At 41.3% G+C, this 24,762-nt stretch overlaps 1 protein-coding gene across 4 annotated transcripts in view; it reads left to right on the forward strand.

The window, feature by feature from the left end:
* The first annotated feature begins 9,592 nt into the window (after positions 1-9,592).
* WAPL (WAPL cohesin release factor) overlaps positions 9,593-24,762 on the forward strand; it is a 65,659-nt gene continuing 50,489 nt past the window's right edge. Inside the window, exons 1-2 of one of the 4 annotated variants that reach the window (XM_032694177.1) lie at positions 9,593-9,609; positions 13,565-14,088. In XM_032694177.1, coding sequence (XP_032550068.1) covers positions 13,587-14,088 — 502 coding nt within the window. In that variant the 5' untranslated portion in view covers positions 9,593-9,609; positions 13,565-13,586. Of the gene's footprint in view, positions 9,610-10,316; positions 10,396-10,727; positions 11,061-13,564; positions 14,089-24,762 lie in introns of those variants that run through there. The other 3 variants (XM_032694176.1, XM_032694175.1, XM_032694178.1) reach the window with 3 other exon arrangements.

Below are 24,762 nucleotides of genomic sequence, written 5' to 3' on the forward strand. Positions count from 1 at the left end.
GGTTTAAATGGAACTTCAAAACAAGTTACTTGGGCTTCCCTCATCTGTCAAGAAAAGCTTCCCACTTATCTTTGACTGGATGGATTTTCCTCCATTTCATTTAAATATTTTTGCTCCACTGTGGAGAAGTTAACATCTAATTTATGAGAATCATTAATCCTGGTATAATATATTATGTGAATCTCTGTTTAGTCAGGGTATGAATACACAGTCTCTTTGATTTTTATAGGCTTGTTCTTTCTATATTCATCTCTTTATTTGCATTTGCTTGTCACCATGATGACTTCCTATGAGTTTGCCTGACACTGCACTTCACAGAAGTTGTGGTTAACCCAGGGCCTGAGTGCAGAGGGCCAGGGAGTAACAGCTGGGCATCTGATTTCTATGGGAGCATGCATAGTTCTGTTCTGATGAGGTTTAATGCGTCATGTTTAAAACCAAAGAATTACATTTTTTGACCAGATCTTCAAGCTGCAACATACTGCAATTTCTGTAATGTCTTCTTATTCTAATTATGTACACAGGTTTGTGAAGTCATTATTATGGACATGTTTGTAGAAATCAGTGGTGAACTAGTACTTAACAGATGTATAGCCTGACTTCTAAAAATGGCTCTACACTTCCTTTAGAAATTGTTCTCTTTATAGTCTATCTTAGAAGATTTTTGTTATTGAGAACTGGGATCAGCATTTAATTTTAAGTGTTCTACCACAGAACTAAGCTGCCTTGCTCCTGTCTGTGTCTGCTCTGCAGTAACCTATGACAGTATTCCTGCCTGTGCAAATCTGGCTGATGTGTTTTGTCAGGAGTGATTTTTCAACTTGAAGTTTGGTACTCAAAAAATCTCTGCAGTCTTTGATCTGAGATGCCTGGGCTGATACTTTGAGAGCTGTGCTTTTTGTGGTGGTGGGTGCTCATTGCCATGCTGACTCCCCACTCCATACAGCATTTTTCTTGCCTTGGGACACTCTGCACTGGACTGGCAGACTTTACCAAAGTAGGCTTTTGGACAGAAAGCTTCAGTTCCTTGAAAGAAGGATAAAACTTTGTGGCTTTGTTCAGCCATATCTGAAAGTACCTCAGTGTTAGAGATGAAACTGAGACAACTCTAAGCTTGCCAGATACAGTAAGGGCAAAGTTTCCTAAAGCAATGTGAACGGTAAGACCTCCATCAGTGAGGGTTCCTGACAACTGTTTGGCCAGACTGTGGTTTGAAAATCTTGCATGTGTTATTTCCCTGCCAATCTCAGAAGAAATCCCTCAGTCCCAGATTGTCTCAAATAGAAATATTCATGCCCATACACTAAACTAGTTCACAGAGTGGAGCCTAATGTAGACAGGGAGATGAATGTGGTGCACAAAGCAGTAGGACTGCTTTTGCTTGTTGTGTTGCTTCTGCATGTTCCAGTTGGCAGCTGTGGTGTCTCTGAATGTGCATCAGGCATATTGCATCCATCTTCTGTGGGGAAAGTCTTGCATCATGTGGATTTTTTTCAAGAGTTGTAGTGGATATCATTTTATTAAAAAAAAAAAAAATCAAGTACCTAAAAATAAGTTGGTTACCCTTGGCTGCATTATCTAATCAAAAGGCATGTAGAAATGAGACAATTGTATTTCCACCATAGACAGAGCTGCTTGTTCCAGTTTTTGCTAAAAGGCCACTGGAAATACCTTATTTGAATCATGGTCCCTCAACTGTCATTTGGGGAGTTTACTGGTATTTATTCTTTTGCAAGTGCTGGCTGAAGTTACATTCTATCTGTAGAACTATCTGTATGACCTACCAGACTGACACAGCTGTGACAAACCAGTTCAGCACTACAAACAGCAAGGATGTGTCAGAAGCAAAGCCATGAGCTCAGCCCAGCTGTGCTACTAAATGGCATCTTAATTTTTGGAATCCATGCTAAAAGGCATGCAACTGAAAGCAAATGGAGGTGTATTATTTACTTTTTGACTACAGTCATATTAATTAAATTACTAGGAAAATCATTGCAAACATGTGCCAGTGTACTCTAGCAAGCCATAAATTCACTGGCCTATCTTAATCTTCTGCTGCCAGTAGATTTGTAAATTGTATGACTTCAAAATACCTTTAGAGTGATAAAAATGCAGTTTCACGTAGTTAATAATCAGATGGAGTCAAAACCCCGTTTTGAAACATAAACACAGTTTCATCAACTCTAACACCAGATTGTAACATGGTTCATAGCCTGAGCTGCCAAAAAAAAATATTTATTAGCGATGCTAAGGGCAGGTGCATAAATTAATGCTGCTACTTTCTCAAGAAATGTTTGGTAACTTCTTTATTTACCAGTAGGTGTCACTGGAACCCAGCACAGAGCTATTGTTGCTTTAAAACATCTTTTCTGCTTAATCGAACATTTATTTCATAGAGAAACATTCAGTAGTTGTACCTGCTGACGTACACCCAATAAAAATGAAGAACAGGGATCAATGCTCTTTCAAATACCTTTTTTTTTCCTGTCTCAGCTACTGATGACTGTTGGTGGATAATTCAATGGATTGAGAAAGAATTCTGATTTTTTTTCTCTCCAGCATGCCTGAATCTGGTCCAAGCTGATAATGACCAAAGTGATTACTTTATGCAAAGATGAAACCAGTTAGAAGTCCTATATGATTACTCAGCCCTTGCCCAATCTTGCATTTGGTGGTTGGGATAATATAGAAAATCAAGCCAAATACTATTTGGGGGGGGGGGGGGGGAGTGGTCTGTGTTGAAAATTACAGAGTCTGGGAACTGAATGGGACAGGAAGGACCTGGCAGCCCCAGAGCAGCTCTCTGCAAGACTGAGAAAGCATGTAGGCAGCAAGATTTCCTATACCTTGCATTAGAAGACACAACACTGTGCTGAAGTAGACCATGGAACATGGAATGATTTTGCCTTCTTTAATGAACTGCAGTTTTTGTCTGCTATGTGTTGGCTTACCAGGTGATCAGCAAAGGTATTTTGGTTGAAATGGGCTTTCAAGTATGCTTAAGTATTTACTATCTGAAAGGCACAAAAATGCACCAACTAGACACCTGTGGTTACTGCATATTGTTCAAGCCCCCCCTCGGTATCACACATCAAAAGGCAAAAAGGGAGTTAATTTTTGTTGTCCACCAGGTGTGGTATAAGGCTTATTTGTTACGAAAACCAGAAAGGAGACATTTTGAATTAGCTGAAGCATCTTAGTTTGAGCCTAAGCTCTTGCATCAATACGTTCCTCCAACTTCTTTCAAATGTTTACCAAAAATAAAAACTTACTGCACTGTAAACATTTATCTCAGAATTTCAAGGTCACAGATCCAGCAGAGAAGTACAGCATAAGGAGGCTGCCTGCAGGCCAGTGTATTATTAGAATAATAATGGGCTTTTGGACAGTAAATGCACTGCCTGCTCTGTTGCCCTTACATGTGGCTAGGTCCAGTAATGAGTCATTTCTTTGATATGTCTAAAGAACCAAGCAGTGCACAGGTTGTTTTTAGCCTTTTGTTATCATCTTTTAATACATTTCTGAATATACTCTGCCAGCACTTGTTAACAGGCCCTCTGTTGATGCTGCAAAGTGATCTTTGACCATTTAATGGGACAAGGTTCTATTGTAGGCAGTGATCCTTAAGTGTGAACAGGTTTGCAGAGCTGGCACAATGTATGGCCCTGGGTGTACCAGGAGCTTGTGCAAGAGGCAGAAGGCATTGCAGCTCTTCCTCATAGTGCTGCATTGTATTCTGATAAAGGTGAAAGTAATTTATTCTGTATTCTAGGAGGAAAGTAGTAAAGTCACTAACTGGTATTTTGTTTCCTCCTACCTTCTCATGAGGAAATCTTCATTGGATTATTTTTTTAAATTTTCTTTTTATCAGCTTAATTTGCTAGATAGTACATTAATTCTGTCATGACGTTCAAGGACATGTCCATGCAGACCTCATCATTCCCACAAGTTTTAATTCTCTGTGGATTTTCTTTTCCAGTTGTAGTTCATGTTGCTGTCCTGTGTTGCATTGCACACAACCCTCAGTGGCCACACGTACTGGTCTCAGTGCACCAACATAATTGTTGGCCTGCTGTTGCTGGGATTTAATGTTTTGTAATTGCTGTAGAAGTGCTTAGTTACTGGGCAAGTTCTACTCTTTCTAAAAAGTAGAAACAAGTACTTGGGAAATAAAAGGCGAAACGAAAAATCTTATAAATTAAAACTCAAAAGGTAATGTTACAGGATCTGCACATAAAAGCCACATTAGAGGACAAAGGGACATAAAATGTTGGTCATATACCTACCCTTTTTAAAAGATGAAGGAAGCAAAGTAGCAAAATAGGCAACAGAAATGGCTGTTCCCCTATTGCTGGAGGAGAAATAGAATAGGACAATGACAGTTCCACCAATGAGCTTGTTATAAGAACAATTTAAAACACCAGTTCCTTGTTGTGTTCCTGTGTTTCTCTTTGCCCAACAAGCATTATGTTGGTACACTTTGGTAGCTTTCCTTAAGGGCTACTGCTGTAAAGGCAGACAGAAATTCAATAATAATGTAAAACAATAAGATCTTAAAAGAAGGAGTCCAAAAAATTCAGAGAAGAAAAGGTTGGTATTCAGTCTGCTCCTCCTATAAGGCTGCAGAAGAACTCAGGCATTTGAGAGAGTCATCCCCCTTCCATTCCTTAACAAAAAATGGGAACTTCTTTGGTTCAAAGGACCAAGGAACCTAGACTTTCCTTGCAGCTTTTTAAGATAGGCTGCATCCTTACTACAAATGCTTTCGGGGGTTTTTTCCCCCCTGAAACATGTTGGCACATTGTAAAATCGTCAGTGGGAAACAGTGCAGGTGGTTGCTTTCTCAGCAGAGCTTGCTGGGATAAACTGCACGGCAGAATAAAGTTCTGACCTTGATGATTATAACAAGGTGAAAGCTCCTTTGCGCTTTTCCCACTGGTGTTTCACCACAGGTTTTTCCAGTAGACTTACAGCCTGATCACCTGGGGAAAAAAGTGCACAGAAAACCACTGAGAATTTAGCCGTAGGTGAATGAGTACTGTTGGTTCATCGAGTCAAACGAGTCTTTCCAGAGGCTCTTACATTGCAGAGATGATGCTGCCTCTCGTGATTGCAACAGATGGGTGTGGAGGCCAGAGAGAAAGTGGAGTAGCACAACTTTTTCTGCTGGCTGCCTGGGCCTGGCTCAGTAATGCCACAACCCAGGGAACTTTTTTTTTCTTTTTTTGTTTAATCATGGAGAACTGGGACTCATATGAGCATTCCTTTGTTCTGTCCAGCAGTACTTGTTTTAACCTTTCAGTTACTGAACTTAATGCCTTGGCTTGACCACCTCATATGAGGAGATAGCTCCATTAGGATGAAAATACTGAAAAAATGATCCCAAACTGTATAAAGATCCCCTGTTTGGATCCCTTCCAGTCTTTCTTCTCAGGGGTTAGTGTCAGAAATAAGCAGTACGTTATCCATTGGAAATGCCTCACTAAGAAAAGCCATATTCTTCACAGAAATCATACTTGGGTTGCAGATCTCCCTCTCCTTCCCTGCCCCTGTACATTCTGCTTTATGTTGGCTGTATTAGGTTTGTGTAGCCAGGTTTTGGTAGCAGGTAGGCTAGAGGGAGCCTCTGTGAGAAGCTGCCAGAAGCTTCCCTTGTGTCCAATAGAGCCAATGCCAGCTCCAAGATGGACCCACCACTGGCCAAGGCTGAGTCCATCAGCAATGGTGGCAGCACCACTGGAATAATGGATTTAAAAAGAGGAAGAAGAAAACTGCAGAACTGCAGTTGGAGAGAGGAGTGAGAATATGTGAGGGGGGGAGGAGGTACAGAAAATTGGGAGCAAAGTTAAGCCTGCAAAGAGGGGGGTACGGGAGGAAGGTGTTTTAAGATTTAGTTTTATTTATTATTCTACTCTGACTTGATTGGTAATAAATTAAGCTGATTTTTCCAAGTCAATTCTGTTTTGCCTGTGACAGTAATTCCTGTGTGATCTCTCCCTCCCCTTATCTTGATCCATGAGCCTTTATAACCATGATCCATGGTTATATCTTCTCTCCCCTATGCAGCTGAGGAGGGCAGTGGCAGAGCAGCTTTGGTGGGCACCCAGTGTCCAGCCTGGGTGCACCCACCACATGTGCCCAGATGCAGCTGCTGAATCTCTCGGTGCAGCTGTTCCTGCCCAGTCCCCGGGGGAGCTGCTGCTGCATTTCCTGCAGCGAGCGTTAATAGCGACACTAACGAAAGGAACGTGTGAGCGACTAACTATTTTCGGAGAAGTTGACCAAAGTATGGTAATTAGTCACTTAATGTGGCTCTTTACCCTCCCTTCACCTTTGCTATGCAAATAGCAAGGGGGACATTCTAGCCCCGGTGAATCGAAATGTCGAGGGCCCGTGCGCTCTCACCCGTGTGTGCCCGCTGACATTTGAAGGACGGGAACAGGAGGGCATTGACATTTTGCAGAGAAAAGGCAAAAAGCACAAAAAAATGCTTAGCATTTTGAGTGGTGCTAACTGGGACATGAAAGCACTGCAGCAGCTTTGAGTGCAGCAGGACATCCTCTTCACCCCCATCCCTTCCCACCTGGACAAGAGGCAAGGAAGGAAGTACTAGAGGAAGCTGGGGAGGACTTGGGAGGCAAATCCTGACTAGGCTGAGACAGAACAACAGGGAAGAGGCAAAGGAGAAGCCGATGAGTGGACTGAGAGGCTGCTGGCTTTGCACAGTTGTGAGGGGAGTGGGGTGAGCATGAGGAGTAATGAGGAGAGCTCCTGTGAGCTGCTGTTTGCTGCTTGGGCAGCGCCTCACAGGGAACAGGGCAAGGGATTATGAAGCTCATTCTCTTTGTGGGAAAGGCATGGAGCAAGGATGTATTGTGCTGTTAGTTCATGTACTTGGTATGAAGGATACCTAGTGCTATGGTCCCTTTAAAGCCTGTAGTCTCAGTTAAGCTGATATTACTGTCAAATGCTAGGTTTGGTCCATGAGGCAGCATTGAGAAACCTTCCTGACAGCTTCTGGAAGGATATGACTGTCTTCATCTGGCCCAAGGGTATCTGCTGCATGGGAAACCTTCCATTTTCCTGCTGCATTGCCTACCTTTTCTTCTGGAAGAAACGGAAACAGGTTAAAATGTTTCAATGGTGTCTCAAAACTGAATTATGTGAAAGACTCTGTACTAGGTTACAGCTCATTTTGAAAAGTCTGTTTTGTTCCCCCCACAGAGATCTTGGCCCAGATCTCAAAAAGAGAACTGGGATGGTTCTAGAGTGTATTAAGATGTGATGCATCCAAATAACTGTTCTGTCCCTCTTATATATTCCTTCTACTCTTATACTTTTATCTCTCTTATCTGTAGCTTTGATGTATTTAAGCTGTGCTTTTCAGGACTTTCTAACTTTATTATAAGTAGGACAGATGATAGTTTCTCTTGATGGGGGACAGTAATGGGAAGCTGTAAGAGTCACTTATGCCTTTCTCAGAAAAGTTTTAAGGTAGAAAAGCTACAGTTGTAAGATGGCTGCTTATCTCCTACTGCTGTTCTCATGGAGGCAAATGCCAAACTGCAGTATTTCATGTCTGGCTTTTTTTTTTTTTTTTTTGTAAAAGATTTTTGTGGATGAGTTTTGGTTTGGGTTTTTGTGTGTGTGTGTGTGTGTGAAGGGAGATGGCAACTATCAGTAATGGAATTTCACAAAAAGCATAAGATGCCTGTTAAATTCCACCTTCTGAGAATTAAACTTACCTACTGCCAAACAGAGATGAGATTTGGCTTTTGTTTGCTCTGCCTTGGTACTTGCATATTTGAGGTAAGCCAGATGAAAATGGAAATAGCAAAGCTTAACATGTTAACTGCCAAGCCTATTAAGACACAAGATGTGAAATTTTCAAAAGTATCTCAAGTATGTTAGGAGCAGCAAAACTGGCCCATCTTTGCTGTTCTTGAACACAACAATGTTGGTTTTCCATCATCATCCTAGTAAAAGGCTTTATTAGGCTTAGAGACTTCTGCTGATACCCAAGATAGGACAGGCAGCACATAAATTAGTTTAATTTATCTGCTGTTAGTCATGGGAAATTCCATCATGACCATGAATCTGCAGTGGTTTAGAGTACTCTGTATGGGGAGTCTACAAAGACTGGAAATGTGAAGCTATCCCAGGGGTATAAGGTGTGTGAGAGCTTTCAAATGACATCCAATTACTATCATTAGACTGCAAAATTCTTTAAGTTACTGAGTAAGTGACTTAGGTAGCCCAGGCTCTACGTTAGAAACAGTTTTAATTTAATTTCAACTCTTTTAACTTCATACCAAAATAGAGAGTATTTCCTATTAGTTTCTTGGTGTCAGTTCCTTACTCTGGCCACATTCTTCACTTTTTCTGGTTCTCTGGACAAACTTTTCTTTATGTTGTAAAGAACTTCACAGAGCCTGAAGGTATTTTGAGCTCTCACAGTCCTGTGTTTTCCTCTTTGTCTGACAGATCAGTTAGTCACCAAGTAAGACTATGCAAAACTCAAACTGGTTTAGCTCTCCATTTTACTCTTCAAGTTTAAATGCATTTATTAGTAGCTCTGATCAAGAGTAGTACCAGGAAAAAAAAAATCTCACTTTTTGTATTCAAATTATGAATTTTAAAGTTAGTAACCTGTTTCCAGTGGCTCTTCAATAACTGAGTCAGGTGGTGAGATACAGATGAGCTTGTAAACCTTCTCTGACACACAACACAAATCCCAACCATATTTCCAATGAATCTTGTACATCTCCTCGCAAGGCCCAGTCAGTTTTATCTTCCCTTTCTCTGGTAGCACCAGTTGTACACTGGCTTTAGAGAGCACATTTATGTATTTAGAAGCTGCCAACACATCAGTAGGTATCAAGTAAAGACCAGACTGACTCACAGGATCACTGAACAAAACCAGAGTCTTGCATCTCCTCATTGAAGGCCAGTGATTTTGCACTGGGTAAAGTAAATATAAAATTAAGAAAAAAATAATGTTTCTTAACTAGAGGTATTGAGACAACTCTAACTTCTTCTGTGCAGTGAAATCAGCCTCTTAGATTTTTTGTTTCGCATTTGGAACCTGTGCTATAATGCCTCAAATGATGGATGGCGAATATGAACACATGTTGTGAGGCCATTTTAGGCTCAAGGTTGTAGAGGTTTTTTTGCTCCTTTTTTTTTTTGATTTCCTCACTCCTCTGAAAAATTACCAAACTACATCTGCAAGTGTGATGTTCTTTTTTAATATATTGCCTTTCTAGTCGTGCATCCCTAGTTTTCTATTCCACAAGCACTTTATGAAATACTGGCTGTAGAACGTAAAACGTTGAATTCGGTGGCTGTTTGATGCCCGCACGTGTTTTCCGCAGGACCCAACCTCCGCGGAGCGCTTTTTCGCTCCGCACGGTGCGCGTACCACTAATTAAAGCCTCAAAGGTGCGCATAAATCTGACGCACGTGGGTGGACTGAGCAGCCCGTGGAAGCGGGAGCGTGTCCGAGCCGCACGTTCGCGGCACCGCTCTCGCTGCGCGGGGCTCTCCCGTGCCGAGCGCGTGTCCCGCGGGGCCCGGCCGTGCGGGCCGCGGGCCGGGCTGTGGGGCGCGGTGAGTGCCGCGCAGCGCCAACAGCAGCAAAGCGGCTCCGTGCCCGGGGCGAGGCACGGCAAACTTTTAAGGGGCAACGCGCAGGGCGGGCTCAGCGCCTTCCCCAACTCCCGGGGAGGGCTCTGTCGTTCCCCGTTCCGGGCCGGCGGTGCCGGGGGTGCCCCGGAACCCCCTCGAGCCGCCCCACCACCCCCTCTCCGGGCCCGGGCGCTCCCGGGGTGGGGCCGCTCCGCGCTGCCCGCGGCGGGCCCCGCTGACCCCGCCCTCCGGACCACGGAGCGGAGGCGGCGGCGGGTCCCTCCGCGGCGGTCCGAGCCCCTCGGTGCCGCCCATGCCACGGGACCCGCCCGCCGCCTGCGGGGGCCGCGCCGGGGCCTGGGGGGCTCCGCGCCGCGAACTACAGCTCCCGTCGTGCCCCGCGCGGGCGCGGCGCAGGCGCGGGGGTGGCGCGGGCGGGGCGCGCGGCGATTGGCGGCGGCGCGGGCGGGCGGGGCGCGCGCCGTGACGGCAGGAAGGAGCGGGGGCAAATGGCGGAGAGATGGTCCCGGGGCCCGTCCCGAGCGCGGCGATAATCCCGGCGCGGAGGAAGCGCCGCCGGAGGAGGCGGCGCCGGGGGCCCTGACGCCCGCGACACCCCGCCGGGGTCCTGCTCTGCCGGAGCGGCGCAGGCGGCGCCCCGCCGGCCCAGCGCCTTTTCGCGGGCGGCGCCTGGGCGGCCCGAAGCCGCGGCCGGAGCCGCATCGGCCGGGCCCGCGCCCGGGACTCGCCGCCACCGCTGCTGCCGAGGTGGGTCCGGGCGGGGGCGGGCGAGGCCTGGGCGCTCCCCGCGGGCCGGAGCCGCGGCCCCCGCGCTGTCCCTGTCGCAGGGCCGTGCGGGGCCACCCTGGCCCGCGGGGAAGTTGCCGGGCGGGAGCGGGGTCGGGGGCGAGGCGCGGGCCGGGGCCGTGCCGGGCCCCCTGCCCCGGGCACTTGTGTAATGGGGCCGGCGGGGCGGCGAGGCGGGGGAGCGGCCGGGCGGGAAGGGAAATGACATCAAGGAGCGGGGGGGTGACCCGGTTCCGCTCGCACCCCCCCGCCGCGGGGGGAGGGAGGGAGGGAGGAAAAAAGAAACTGTCACCGTGGGATTTCATCAGCTCCTTCTGCCTTCGTGCATTCAACCTATTTTTCGTTCCTTTGGTTATGTAAGAGGAGCGGTGTGGAGAGGAGCGATGAGGAGGGGCGGCTGATGGGCTTCCTGGGGAATTACCGGGGTTTTTTTTGTGTCCAGCTGGCCCTCCGAGTTAACGCTGGGAAATGCGGGACAACTGCGTGTCGAGTTTTTACGTGTATTTACTTTGCTTGCACTGCTCCGAATGTTGCAGCACAATGCAGGCGAGGGTGGCAGGGACTGGAAACAGAGTGCAGTTGACCAAGTTTTTTATTTCACTCTGACTGAAAAGCAAGAGAAAATTGTAAGTAAACGGTAAAAATCCTGTTCTATTGATGCTCTCATGTAAGGAGACACCAATGTATTTACTTATCTTTAATCTCACTCGTCTTTTAACCTGTTTATATCATATTTAATGTTAGTGTGGGTCTTGATATTTTGATTCAAAACTCTTTATGAGACGATCTTAATATCAAAATTTATAAATAGGAAAATGTGACTCTACTTTCTGAAAATGAAGCCCTCTTGACTACAGGAATCTTCTCTGTAATAATGACTGCAAACCACAAGTCGTAATTTAAATCTGTTGTTCTTTTTGCATGGGCTGGAAATGTAGTGTTGAAAATACTTATTTGAGTATTTTTTTTAAATAATCCTTATATTTGGATATTGAAGGTTTAGGGGAGGAAAATGTGCTGATGATGAGTGAAGTGATTTTTTTTTTCTGTAAGAGTTGTATAGAAACTGACGTATTAATAAACATTTCACTTTAGTTTCTGTAGCTCTAAAATGTAGCCTTCCTGGTCTAAAATATTTTGGTTGCTGTTATAAATATTTTCAAGCATCAGCAAAATAAAAATTGATCGTTTACATTTGTTTTGCTGTTTGTTTGCTAAAGTATGCGTGGATAGAAAATAAAAAACTAGAGCTACCTAGAGGGGAGCAAAAAAAAAAAGAATTAAGTTTGGCAGCAATGGGTTTAGAGCAGCACAGAGCAGGGTGATGATACTGGGGGGGAAAAGAGGAGAGGGGGTTAAAGAGCACTGTGTACTGGGAGCACACAGAATCCATCTGCAGAGTGGGGTTTCCCAGCAGAACTCTGGTCAGTAGATAAACATGTTCCTTTGCCATCTCTCTGCTGAACCCCCGGGGGAGAAGAGCCTTTCTCAGTGGGATTGTTCCTGTGTTCCTGTATCTCTTCTGCATTGCAATAGCATCCACCTGGTAAACTTCTGGAGTTCAGATTTGATCCTTTCAGTTCACTTGACATTTTCTTTGTGGGTTTCCTCCCCGTGAATTGCTTGGTTTGTACAATAAGTGGAGGTTGGCCTGGTCTGATAAAGGGAGAATATTATTGGTGAGACAGTTCAGCTGGAGTGAAGTGATAGAGGGACACTTCTGGAACCAGTCTGGCAATTTTGGCAGAAGCTGGACTGGCACTTCAGGTTGAGAAACTGCAAGTGTTTGGGATGAAAACTGAAATATGGAAGAAAGACAATATACCACAAATTCATTCAAATATATCACAAACAAGGAGAGTTATATTGAACAAATAAATCATGTGATAAGTATACTAGCAATTATTTCAAAAGTTATTTTTCATATACATTATATGAAGATAGTTGACACTTTTGAAGTTGTATTTCTTTGTTTCTGTAGCGTAAATAACTGCCTGCCTTTCCTAACAGACTTTTTTCTAGTATGGAGAGGAATTTCAGAGAGAAAGATGGACTTGATTAGATTCAGGCTGACTATAAAGAACTGCAATTTCCTATCCGGGTTTGGGCCAAAAAGAGAGAAATACTGGTTTACAAAACAGATATGATGGTTTTGGGTTTATGTTGTCATTTGTCTGGTAGTTGAAGTATTTGTTTTGGGAAACAAAAACCTAGTGGTCTGTCTTTCTTCTTGAGTTAAACAAAAGTAGAAATAGAACACATGCAAGGAACTCTTGAATGTATCCCTCTTTAATTTGCTCATACTTAAATGTGAGTTGGCTCCAGTTGTAACAGCCAGTAAACAGTAATGGTTTATGCTGGTCTGCTGGAGGTGGCCTCTGTGTTCCTAGAAATGGATTGAGAAGTGTCTCTGTTCCTGTCCCCTGGTCGCTCAGATTTACTCAGGGGGCATTGCTGTGTACCAGTCCTGAGCAGGACTGATGCAGGTGGCATCAACCACATCGTATTACTGAGTAATATACTTACTCATTAAGTCTGAGCATCAGAGAAGAACATTGGGTGGAGTTGCTTTTGTTATTTCTGATTAATTAGTACTTAAAATATCTACAGCAGCTCAAAATATTCTGACAGTTTTTGTATTTAACTGCAAAGAGTCTTTTTTTAAGCCATGCTGTGCTATTGGACTCTAGCAGGGAGCTGCGTGTTCAGATGTGATGAAAATAGTGTTTAGTTGTTTCATGATGTTTCATAATAGCAGTGCCTTCGATACTTGAAAATATAAAATTAGAGCAAAGCAATACCAAAAATAATGTCTTCCTAGCAGCTTTCCATTGTTTTATAAATGTGTAAGCAACTGAATAGGAGTTGGACTTGATGATCCTGATGGGTTCCTTCCAGGTCAGCATATTCTGTGAATTTTGAGTTACTTTGGTAGAAACTTAATGCAGAAACTTTTGGTATAATGACATTCACATGTGAATGGGTGAGTCTGAGAAAGAAGCAGAAGATGTATCAGTTGCTCCTGTGAAATGTGCATGCCTGGTGCTTGTAGGCCCAATAAAGAGTGGAAATAACAATCATTTGTGCTGAAAAGTTGGTGAATTGATGTTTCTCCTTTCTTTTCCAACAGAGAATATGAAACAGGAGCCAAAATGACATCCCGATTTGGAAAGACCTACAGCCGGAAAGGGGGAAACGGCAGTTCCAAGTTTGATGAAGTGTTTTCCAACAAACGGACCACCCTGAGTACAAAATGGGGAGAAACCACCTTCATGGCCAAATTAGGACAGAAGAGGCCCAGTGTCAAACCAGATATTTCCGAAGTTCCTAAAAGACCCAAAGTTGAAGATGAGGTAACAGAGGATCCATTTGGATTTGACAGTGATGAAGAATCTCTTCCTGTGTCTTCAAAGAATGTGGCACAGGCTAAAAGCTCCTCTCAGCTGGAACCCGGTGAAGCTGCTCAGTCTGAGGACTTCACTCCTCTACTTGAAGCTAACAGCAGAATTAATCAGCCAGACAGTGGAGAAAATGTTGCATCCAGCAAGTGCATACCTTTTGACAATACTGTTCCTCTCTTAAAAGAAAAGAGCACAAGCAAAAACATGGAAGATGGAGAATGCAAGGGCAGCAGTGCTAAACTTGCAGCTGCAGGTATGTTTGCTCATCTGTCCAGATACTTCTGTTTTCCTCTGATTTTTGCTAATCTGCCTTTAGACTTTGTGTTTTCAGGGGATCGTTAAATGTTCTAATAAAATCGTGGGACAATTAATTATAGAAAACTGTAGAGGATACACTAAAAACACTTGGAAGCATCCTGCATTTTACACATTGGTGTGAGATCCTTGGCACTCTAATCCTTGTGTCTGCAGGTTGAGATACAGTGCTTTAAATTCAGTGCAGTGTGTTAGACCACCTTGAATAAAATGGAATCATCATCTTCCTTTTCTAAAATTGCTCAGTGCACTTCTGGGTTTTAAACATGTGTTTTGAAGAGGGATGAGTTAGTGGTAATGGAAGGCTTTATTATTAAGCTTCTGGCTTTAATTTAATGCAGGTATGTGCTTACTACCAGGCAGGTGCAGATACAAATTATAACATGTCTTATTTCGTTATTTGGATGGAAAAAGTAGTTTTCTGAACTTCAGTTGCACAAAGGTTTTTTGTTTGGCTTTGTTTGTAATTAACACATGTTTATCAATGTGTAGGTAAAAATCTTCAGGCCTGTGAAACTGAATTCTGTCAGAATGTCTTTTAGAGGCTGTTTCTGGGCTCCTGAGTGTTTGTAAGGTACCTTAATGCTTCTGAGAGGGAATTCACAAGGCCCGTGGAGCTGAGCGTCTCTGTAATTTTATTCAAGTCATTTTTGGAGGAGATCAGATGTTGTTATATCTCATGAGAGGCTTTTGTATAATGGGCTGATTAAACTACAGCTTCTATAATTGGGCAGAAGATCACATTAGCTGAACCTTGATGAAGATGACACCTACTGACTTGCTCTGGGTTATCAAAATCAGCTTTAATGAGAAGAATTTATATAACTTTAATTTCTGATATAGTTGACCCTGGGATCAGAAATTTGAGTGGACTTGTTCAGTTATAAGGCAGTGGACAAGAAGATACTGAATAGTAGAAGATATGCATAGCTCAGTTATTTGCAGTATAATTCTGTTAGTGATCTAATTGAAGAAAACACAAAAAATGTTGATTTGAACTGTAATTTCACAGACATTGGTGGGATGTGTAGTTGCCTTTTGATCTTGCTCTTATTTTTTGCTGATAAAGTATTTCTTATTTTCATGTGGTTTTCAGCAGTTTATCTGTAAGTATGATTTATCTTCAGCCTGGAAATGTTTTTTTTTTAAGTTTGAATATAGTTTTCATGAGTGATTGAATAAGTTCATCCTCCAGTATTTACAAGGAGAAGAAATAGTAATGAGTTTCCTTGGTTGTTAATGAGCACATTGTAGCAGAACAGGTTTTACAGTGAAATGGTTTCCTTGTAGAAAAGCTTTGTTAGAACAGTATTTTTCAGGTTGGAAAAGAAAGTGAGAGAGCTGTGGGCAGAAAAAGTTAATAGAGCTCTGAAAATTCGTAGTGCTTGAGAGGCTGGGAGGAACAGACTTCAGCTGTTGCATTGGTGCTTCCTGGTTCCAGTCTTGTGAAAAATAATAAAATATGATATTTAGCACAGAAAAACTTTTTAATTTGATGCTTATTTAAATTCTAGAACTCTTTGTTAAAAGACAGTATTATACATACTATAAATATACATCTCTAAATGGAAGGAAGCTGATGAATCTTGGTGGATAAGGCCATCAGTGGCTGTTGAGTGTGGTCTTGGTGGTCTGGATGCAGAGAGGGAGACTCCTTAAACAACAGTTTACTGAAGGAATTCTGTTCCTGCATGCTGTTCAAAATATTTGTTAATCACTGCAGTTCAACCAGTAGCAGTGAAGGCCAAGGTGGATCTTGACCTGTTCTTTCAGAATGTATTACATTCTGTGGACACCCAGACAAATGAAGATAAAAAGCCATTTTGTATCTTTCTTCAGAAATTGAAATCAACTGAGAATGAATCTTTGCAGAACATCCTAGGAGGGTCTTTGGTTTCCTTCCCCTTATTTAAAGGCTGTAGTCTTGGTGATAGTGTTTCTTTTTGACAGTTAGTGTAAATGGAACTTGGATGGTTTAAGCTGCTGTTATGCTTGTGTGTAAACCGATCCAAAACAAATAAAATTGTCTCTGAGGACGTTGCTCAGAACACTGAGCAATTAGAGATAGTGGTATAGTCAGCCAGTGTAAATGTAGGTGCTTCAAAGGCTTCTTTGTTGTAGTGACTGCTGGGAAGGCTGCCTTTCAGAACTGCAGAGTTAATGGGATTGATTTGGGGCGGGGTTCTGGAGGGGAAGGGAACCATAGGGAGTGTACAGGTATAGTACTTCTACTGCTGACAAGTCCTCACCCTCCCTGTAGTTATTTCCCCCTTTCTGGTGACTCTTGAACTCCACCAGGTTCAACCACGTTTTTCCAAGCTCAGCTATTCCTGAGGAGGAAAGAAATGGGGGTGGGGAAAGCGAGCAGGTAGAAGAATATTAATATTCCCAGTGTAAGAGACTGCAATGTGAGCTCAACCTTAACCCACATACAGCAGTGTATCTCTAGGTGTAGAAAACTAGGCTATGTTGATACTGATATTCAAGAAAAGGCTTGCTGACTTGTTTAAAGTTTGCTAGTCCTTGTCCTAATACTGATTAGATAGTGCATGAGTGAAGGTCTCTTGACTTCCTGAGAGTGTGTGCCATCATTGTATCTTAATGTGCCTTAATTCTTAACCTGGGTGGAATAAGGTTAAGAATTAGTGTTGAAAACTCTGCCTTAACATGGCCATGCACAAAGTGAGAGGTACAGTCAATCCTGCTCCAGTTCTGCCTCCATGTGCATTCCTTTGGACATTAAAATGAAGGTGAGGCAATGTCAGTTAATTTTAACTAATGTTTGATAGTAAAAAGCAGTTGGTTTTGGGGTTTGTTTTAGTAGTTGTGCAGGTGTGTAACAGTTGAGGGCCTGTATCTTTTATTTAAAATGGTAGAACTTACTGGTCTTTTTTTTTTTTTTTATATAGCCTTCAGCTAGTGCTTGTACCAATCTTATTTTAAAGGCTTTGAGAAGCTCTTAATGTGTAAAGCTTCTCATAATCTTACCCTGATGTTGCTTAATACTGTCTGAAGAATGTCCATGAGTAATCCTGTGTGTAACAGGTAATTTAGAGATGAGAGTTCAGGTAAATTTGAAACAACAAAAGACTGTTCAGTATTAATAGTTACTGTTAGGTCATCTTTGTGAAGGCTGGAGAACTTGGTATCTAGAAAATAAGTTGTGTCATTGGAAAAATACCACACTGGTAATTAATATCAAGCAAAAATGCAGCAACTTAGAAAGTGAGGTTTTTATGGGAGACCCTTACAGTAGGGTAAGGTGAAAACACGCTGAGAATACTTACTTGGATTTTTGAAACACTCTGGTGGGATTTTGTTTATTTTTTTAACTGTTGAACTTATTCTGTAAGGCATAACCCAAACAGTATTTCATGCTGTATTCAACTGCACACAAGCTTTAATATAAACACACTTATGGCCTTGCAGAGCAAATCATGAGGTCCTAGTTATAAAAAACTTTATAACTTTGCTCTTTTAGAATATTTATATTAGCTTGTAGGTCAAAATTAACGTAGTACGATTTTTCAGATGAAAATTAAAGTCAAAGCTCGATGAATTTAAAAAGTTGCTGTGGCATTTCCTAACGAGTGTACGAATATGTTTCACATTAGATAACTACTTTGCCCACTCTGGCTCTTTCAGTTTAGGGAAATACTGGCATTGTTGTGGGGGGGTTTGCATTTTGACTCTGGATGTTGTGATCACCTGCTCTCTCTTGCTTTTGTGCACAGTGCTGAGCTCTGTAACTCAAACTTTCGGAGGATCTAGTCCATGGGGTTGGCGCTGTTCATGGGAGGAGGCACTTGGGTTGGGAGATGTTACTCATCTTTGCACACTTCATATTCCTGTTGATGGACTATGAAATAATACTCCTTTCTTACATTAATTCTGAGTGAAAATATTAGGTATTTAATTGTGCTTTTAATGAAAAGTTTTTTAATTGTGCATGGATTAGGTCTGGTTTGTTTTAAAGCCTGTGAGTTTATTTTCTGAAAATGTGTTTTGCTTGCTGTGGAGAAATAGAAAATAGAATGGCTTAAAATGTCTCTCCAGACTACAGAACAGCATAGGAATAGTGTCCCTTTCTGCTGTGTTGTGATGCTAAGTACAGATTTGTGGTTATTGTCTTGGCAGTGCCCTTTGAGGCTTTTTAAGATTTAAAGAACAAATTATTGCATGTAATGTATTTTTGATACTTGCTTTCTTTTTTTTCCTCCTAATGTTTCGAGTAATAATGAAAATAGCTCTTCATCATCTTGTCATTTGTTGCTATGTACTGGTACTCAAACAGGTCTTTGTTCTGGCAGTAGTTTTGCTCTTGGTGCTTTAAGGAAGCATTTGCCTGTTGACTATATTAGATTCTTTTGTTTTTCTAGGTAGGTCTCAGTGCCCTCGTTTTTCACTTGGGGACTGTGTGGGTATTGGAATGGAATCAAAATGGCAGATGCAATCCTTCTTCATAGCTTGTGCTTGTGTGCAGGAGCTCAACTGCTCCATGGCTCAGGATGCAGGATCCAGTTGAGTTGAGTTGCTGGAAAAGCACAGAGAGAGCCCAGAGCACTTTGCAGAAAATGGTTGCCCTTGGGAAGGAGATGGTTTAAGGCATCTGGTCTGTTCCCCACAGACTATCCTGATACTACCTCGGTGACTGTGTGTGCAAAGCCTCTGCATCCTGATTATGTGGGTGGGGAGCCCTATCTTTAGAGTTAAGTTTCAACTTCTCAAATGCAGGTTTGTTACATAATTGCATTTGACAACGAGCTTGGGCAGGATATTGCTTTCAAATTGTTTCAGAGCTTCTATTTTGTGTTTAACGGTGACATGGACATTTAAGATAATAGTTAGGTCAGAGTAATATTATCTTTCTTCCTCTGCGGAGTTGTTGAGTGCAAGTTATTTACTTCTTGAGGAAGAATTTCAGTTTAGTCATTTTTCTGTCCAAAAATGGAACAAAAAGTTGGGGAAAACTGAATGAGGTCTTGAGCATTTGGCTGTCTTAGGAGACAGCTGGCAGCAACCATGATTAAAAAGAACTGCAGCTGTCCTCTGGCTGGGTCAAAGCATTAAGGAACTGATAGGAGAGAGGGGGAAAAGTCTACCAGAAAATATGTATGCCCGTAGAATTTCAGTGTTGTGAGGTTTGTTTGGATGATAGTAGTTATGATGGGTATGTAGATAGCTGGGTTTTATCCACAAGTCTTCTCTTCTTTGTTTTTTTTGTTATGTTTTCCCTTTTTGAAGGTATCCCTTTTCCCCTTACAGATAGAATTGTCGTGCTGTGTCAGTAGCCCAAGTTTAAACTGGTGTGATAATTGTTCTCAAATTTTTTTTTTTTTGTCTGATATTTCTTTGATGGTGGCTTGTTGGTTTTTTGCTGGGGTGTTTTTCAAAAGTCTGAAATGACTGAAATTCTGTTTAAATCCCAGTGTTTATACTGGTTTGCTAAAATAGCAATACAGAAAAAAGACCCCAGCATTTAGGAAGGAATCAGATATCTACAACATATTTTTTCTAATGACAGGGAAAGTCATACTATGTATGTCCATATACAGAGCACATGAAACTTCCTTCCCCTAAATCTGCACCTCCTCTTTCCCATACAGCAGTGAATTTTGCCTTACATATTTTACAATCATTCTTTCTTTATAGACTTGTACAACGAACAGTAAGTTTTTAAAAGATCATACTTTTGACTGCTGCTTAACTTGGATGTTTAAAAAGTTGAAATAACTTTGCATTCAAAACGGTTGGTGCTTGTAGAAAACAAACAAACCCTGTTAACCTGCATACCTCTTAAGTGGGCCAAAGCTGCAGGAGAGCAGAAACCCTTTGGTAAGGAAGCCATTTTGGGTTCAAACTGCTGAGATTTTATTAACTGTATGGAAAATGTTCTTCAAATTCAAACTTAGCTTATATTTTCTTTTAAGGAACTGCTCCTATATTCTGTAAAGAGTTTCAACATATTTATGAGTACTGTCTGAATTCAGACTGACTTAGCCTAAGTATACACCTGTTTTGACAGTTATTAATGCTGCTATGTTATGATATACTTTATTTTTTTTCATAGAGGCTCACCCTAGAAAAGTTGGTGAAAACAAGTGTTTTTGCCCTGTGCCAGAACACTGTGTTGTCCATAACACTTAGCAGTAGTGAACTGCCTGGATCAGCTTTCTTCTGCTGCTCTGAGCAACAGATGCCCTTGTGAGCTCCCAGTAGGAAGAAAATGTTTGGACTTTCCATCAGAGATGAACACATGATATGGCTCGTTCAGGCTCTGACAACTCTTGTGCTCCAAGGTGTAGCAGCTCTTCTGACCATTGCATTTGATGATGTGCAATTTCTGTCTCTTCACGACCATTTTATTTTTAGATTTCTGAGACCTGATAGTCTTGCTTGAGGTGTTGTAGAGTTCTTCAAAGCTTAATTCTTTGCTGGAGGACAAAAGTCTTCTTTCTGTAGAAAGGGGTTTTAGCATTGTTTACTGAAACTGCAGTTTGTCTGTTATTTGAGAGAGTTGTGGACTTTGCAAGTTGGGGTGTGCATTGTACTGCATGATATGTTGGGTTTTTATATAATACTGGTATCTGTACAGTCACATTATAATTTGTATTATGAATATGGTTAGATGCAGATGTGAAGCAATGTTAAAAAAAGTGTTGTAGAAGAGTTTTAAGCAAGATTAGAGAGAATAATGAAGTAGTAATGATGGTTATTCCATCTGTGAAAGGCAAGCTGTAAGACCATAGGTGCAACTTGGACAAAAATACTTACCTGGGAAAACAAAAAGTGTCATTACTGTAAATATACTAGTGTGTCATCAGGCATGATAACAGAGTATACCAGTTTGAGCTGTCTAAAAAAATTCTCTGAGGAACCTGTGAAGTTGTCCAGGCAAAAAGGTAAGTAGCGTTAGTTTGACAAAACAGAGCAACTCTGACAAGCTGCGTCGCAAGTTCTGGAAAAACACTTCAGCCTCCTGGGACCTCTTGTGTAACCTGTTAAGCTGCTGTCCTGTATCCTTGCCCTGTTACATGCTTGTTTTATGGAATAAAATTATGGGGGGAAAAAAAAAGGATAGTTCTTTTCACTCTGTCAGTTCCTGAAAGTTTTACAATTTTTAGACTTTTCACCATCTCAACAAGTCTGTAATTATATGATGTATTTTATTATTACTGTGATCAAACTAAATGTTTTGTGGGTGGGGAGATATTCCTTCTTTCTCTCATATAGTACAAAGAAGAAATAGTACTGTTTCCGAGGGCTATTTGGGAACACCTTTTCAGGCATTTTTTCTTAAGGAAAACCTTTTAAAAAAAGGGTGAGATGTGTTACAGGTAATTAAAGAAAAATGAAGTTGAAATGTGAGACATTTTAATGTCAGAATTGTCAGAGATGTCAAGCTGAAGCATGTAGGTGTCTCATCTCTAAAAAAAAAAATTAATTTCTCTTTTTTAAAAGGAGGTGTGATTTTTTTAAAGTCTGGAATTGCATTCTTCATTTTGTACATAATCTTAAAAATGAAGAGGAAGGAGGTAGTACCACTGTGGTAGTCACAAGGCATTTACTGTTTTTGTTGGATGTATAGAATAGCATTTGTTCCATCTAATAAGTGAGTGCTTATATTAAGTATCTATTTTTTAAAAAAAGTTCTGTCCATCTAGTCTAATTAATACAGATCTAGATGAATATTTTTCAAATGTTTAAAGGTTTATTACTGAAAAAGCAGTGGGATTTTGACAACTATATTACATTCCTGCTGTTTGAATGTTTTCATATATGTAGAGGAGCATAAAGTCTATTATCTTAAGTGAATCGAATGTCTTGCCTTGTCTGAACTTGAAATTTTGTCTCTAGTGGTCATTTTATAAAGGTTACTTGGAACAGTAGTCATCATAATCACATAAATATAGTTTTACAAGTTTGGTAATATGCATCTTTGTGTGTGTGAAAACATCTCATTGTGTTTGGTGGGAAAAAGTAGAAGTTTCACTTGTTTGGTTTTTTTCTTTTAATTCATCAGCAATACTAAAGACATCTCTGTCTTGTTGAGTGACATAAACTAGAGCATAAAATGAAGGAAGAGGTACGGGAGTGTTTATCAGTTCATGTTCCACTTAGACCTGTCAGTCCTTTGGATTGGTTCTCTTATACTCTGGTAATTAAGTTTTAGAGATTTAAACAGAAAACAGATCATGATTACCACAGAACATTGTTATGGTTCCTGGGGATATTGTGCTTGTACCTGGGCAGGGTAGGGGGAAAGTTGTGTGCTGTCACTGAATTGAAATTACTTGGGAGACTCCTTCTGTTATTTGAGCCCCAAAAGAGCCTAATTGCAGTTAGTTAAAAATGGGAGGAGAAGTTACATGCCTCTCTTGGACTACAGAACATCTAATAATTCTCCATTAGTTCATTTTTTCATATTCTTCCTACAGTCATGCTAGCTTCTGCTGTAATAGTTACTATTAGTAAATGCTGTAATTTTTAAAATCAAGGCTATTGGAATTGCTGTTATTGTACACCTTTGGGCAATTAGCAAGTAATTTGCAGTAATTTCTAGTGTAGAAACTTCAGTCTGACAGCTATTGACCCACTGATGAGATGAGAACAGTGGCTTGACAAAATATCCTTTGAGGAAGTATTTCTCTAAATGTCACTGCTTAGTTTGCTACTAATGCATTATGATGATCCAGTTTTAAAGCCAGAGTTTCTACCTGGTGTGCACTAAACAGTTTAGTAGTTACATTTTCCATCAGCCTTGCTTATTATGGGAGATGGAAAAACCTCCCTGGTGCAGTTAGTAAGACTTCTGAAGTACTGTGTGTTTTTAAAATTTTGATGCCTCACAATGAAGTGGGGAGGTTAACTGCTACTTATTTGCTGATTAGAAGTAACCTGGTCTGCTGTATTAAATTACTAACTGAAAGTGAAAAATGAGATGCAACACTTCGTTGGTGCTTGTGGAGTCTTCTCAGACAACTCAGGATTCCAAGTTGCTCCTGCACATCCTCTGAATGCTGCATGGCTTATACAGAGGCAACAGGAGTCCTGCTGAGTGCACAAAGAGTTGTTAGTGGTGTTTGCCTTTTCACATCATTCCTTGGCAATAAGGCCATTTGATGGAAGAGAATGGATTTGTTAGTTATCTTAAATTTACAGATGAAGAGAAACAAAGAATTCCAGGCTGGAAGAGCTTAGATGTGTGGTACTACTGCCTTAACCCAGTAGTTAATAAAATCTGATCAGATTTTATTCATCTTCAGGTGTACTAATGCCTTGAAGTGCCTCTGCGTTTTTGGTGGTTTTCACAGAGCTGGTAGACACTGGCATTGAGGAACAGCTGGCTCAGATTCCTTGGTTTTGTTTTTGGGTTGTTGGGAACAAGCCTGAGAAGGGCAAGGCGGGTTGGGCAGGTGTGAAATTGGAGATGAGAATAGGAGCCACTCTGGGAAGAAAAATGGAACAACCTCAGTACAGCAAGTACAAAAAAAATTGAAGCGGAGAAAATAGATGGGAAGTGGGATTGTTCTTGTCATGATGCATCCCTTAACCGAGGCTTCAGTTTGTCCAAATGAGGTTGCTGCAATAAGAGTAGAATTTTTTGTTCCCTTAATAGGTCACAGATGACTAGATGGGGTTGTGTTGCTTGCCTTGTTGCTTTTCCTACAAATATTGGGCTAATTTTAGCACCTTTTAAATTGTTCTAGAACAACTTGTAGAGTAGTTTTTGTGTCTACGTAACTACATGATCAAAATTAGCTAAAATTCACTCTTAATGAAAAGATTATCTGTTTGACTTCATTATTACTTGGTGAAATATCCAATGCATCTTGAAAAAACTTTTTAAAATAAAAGCATCGTATTAGTTGATATAAATGTCATAAAAATCCTTTTTCTTGCAGTGGCCTAGTAGATGATGGCTTTAGCCCTTGGCTACTGACAGAGTAACTTCCTGGCAAGGGACTGCAGAAATAAAGTGGGTTCAACTGCTAAACACTGTCAGAGCTGATGAACAGACAGAAGAATTTAGGGAGTGTTTTAGGTGAACTGATTTTAAGTGAAAGAGTTAAATATGCACTCCCTGAATATCTTTGCTTTTTGCAAGAAAAAAACCCTGGAATTTTAAGAGAACGTATGTGGAATCATGTGTTGTAGAGTAATCGTGATTTTTTGCGATCTGCTAGTAGCATTCTAAAAAACCCAATAGGCTAAACTTTTTCAGAATAGTTGATTAGCATTTCTTTGGAAGCAGATTCCTTGATAATTTTTTCCATTAATTTTTTATCAATGCTACTGATGTGTATCAGCTTCTTCAGTCAGTTTTCCAGACTTGATGTGTTGATCATGTTTCCTGCCTGAGAGTACAGACTGTACCTGAGATCATAACGATTCAAGCGAAGACAACAAAAAATAAAACTTCAATTTTTTTCATCTCAAAACAGATTCCTGAATTATTTGACCCTTGGGTTGTTGTAATGCACATACATACATGTGTGGTCTATTCCTTTCCTGGGAAGATGAGATTTGTTTTGGTCCTGGTATGAAATGCAGCTCTTTTATGATCCTAGACTTTCTTAGGATGGGAAAACTATTCCTTTCCCAGATGCTC

This window comes from Chiroxiphia lanceolata, chromosome 8, assembly GCF_009829145.1.
Source record: "Chiroxiphia lanceolata isolate bChiLan1 chromosome 8, bChiLan1.pri, whole genome shotgun sequence".
Taxonomy (NCBI): domain Eukaryota; kingdom Metazoa; phylum Chordata; class Aves; order Passeriformes; family Pipridae; genus Chiroxiphia; species Chiroxiphia lanceolata.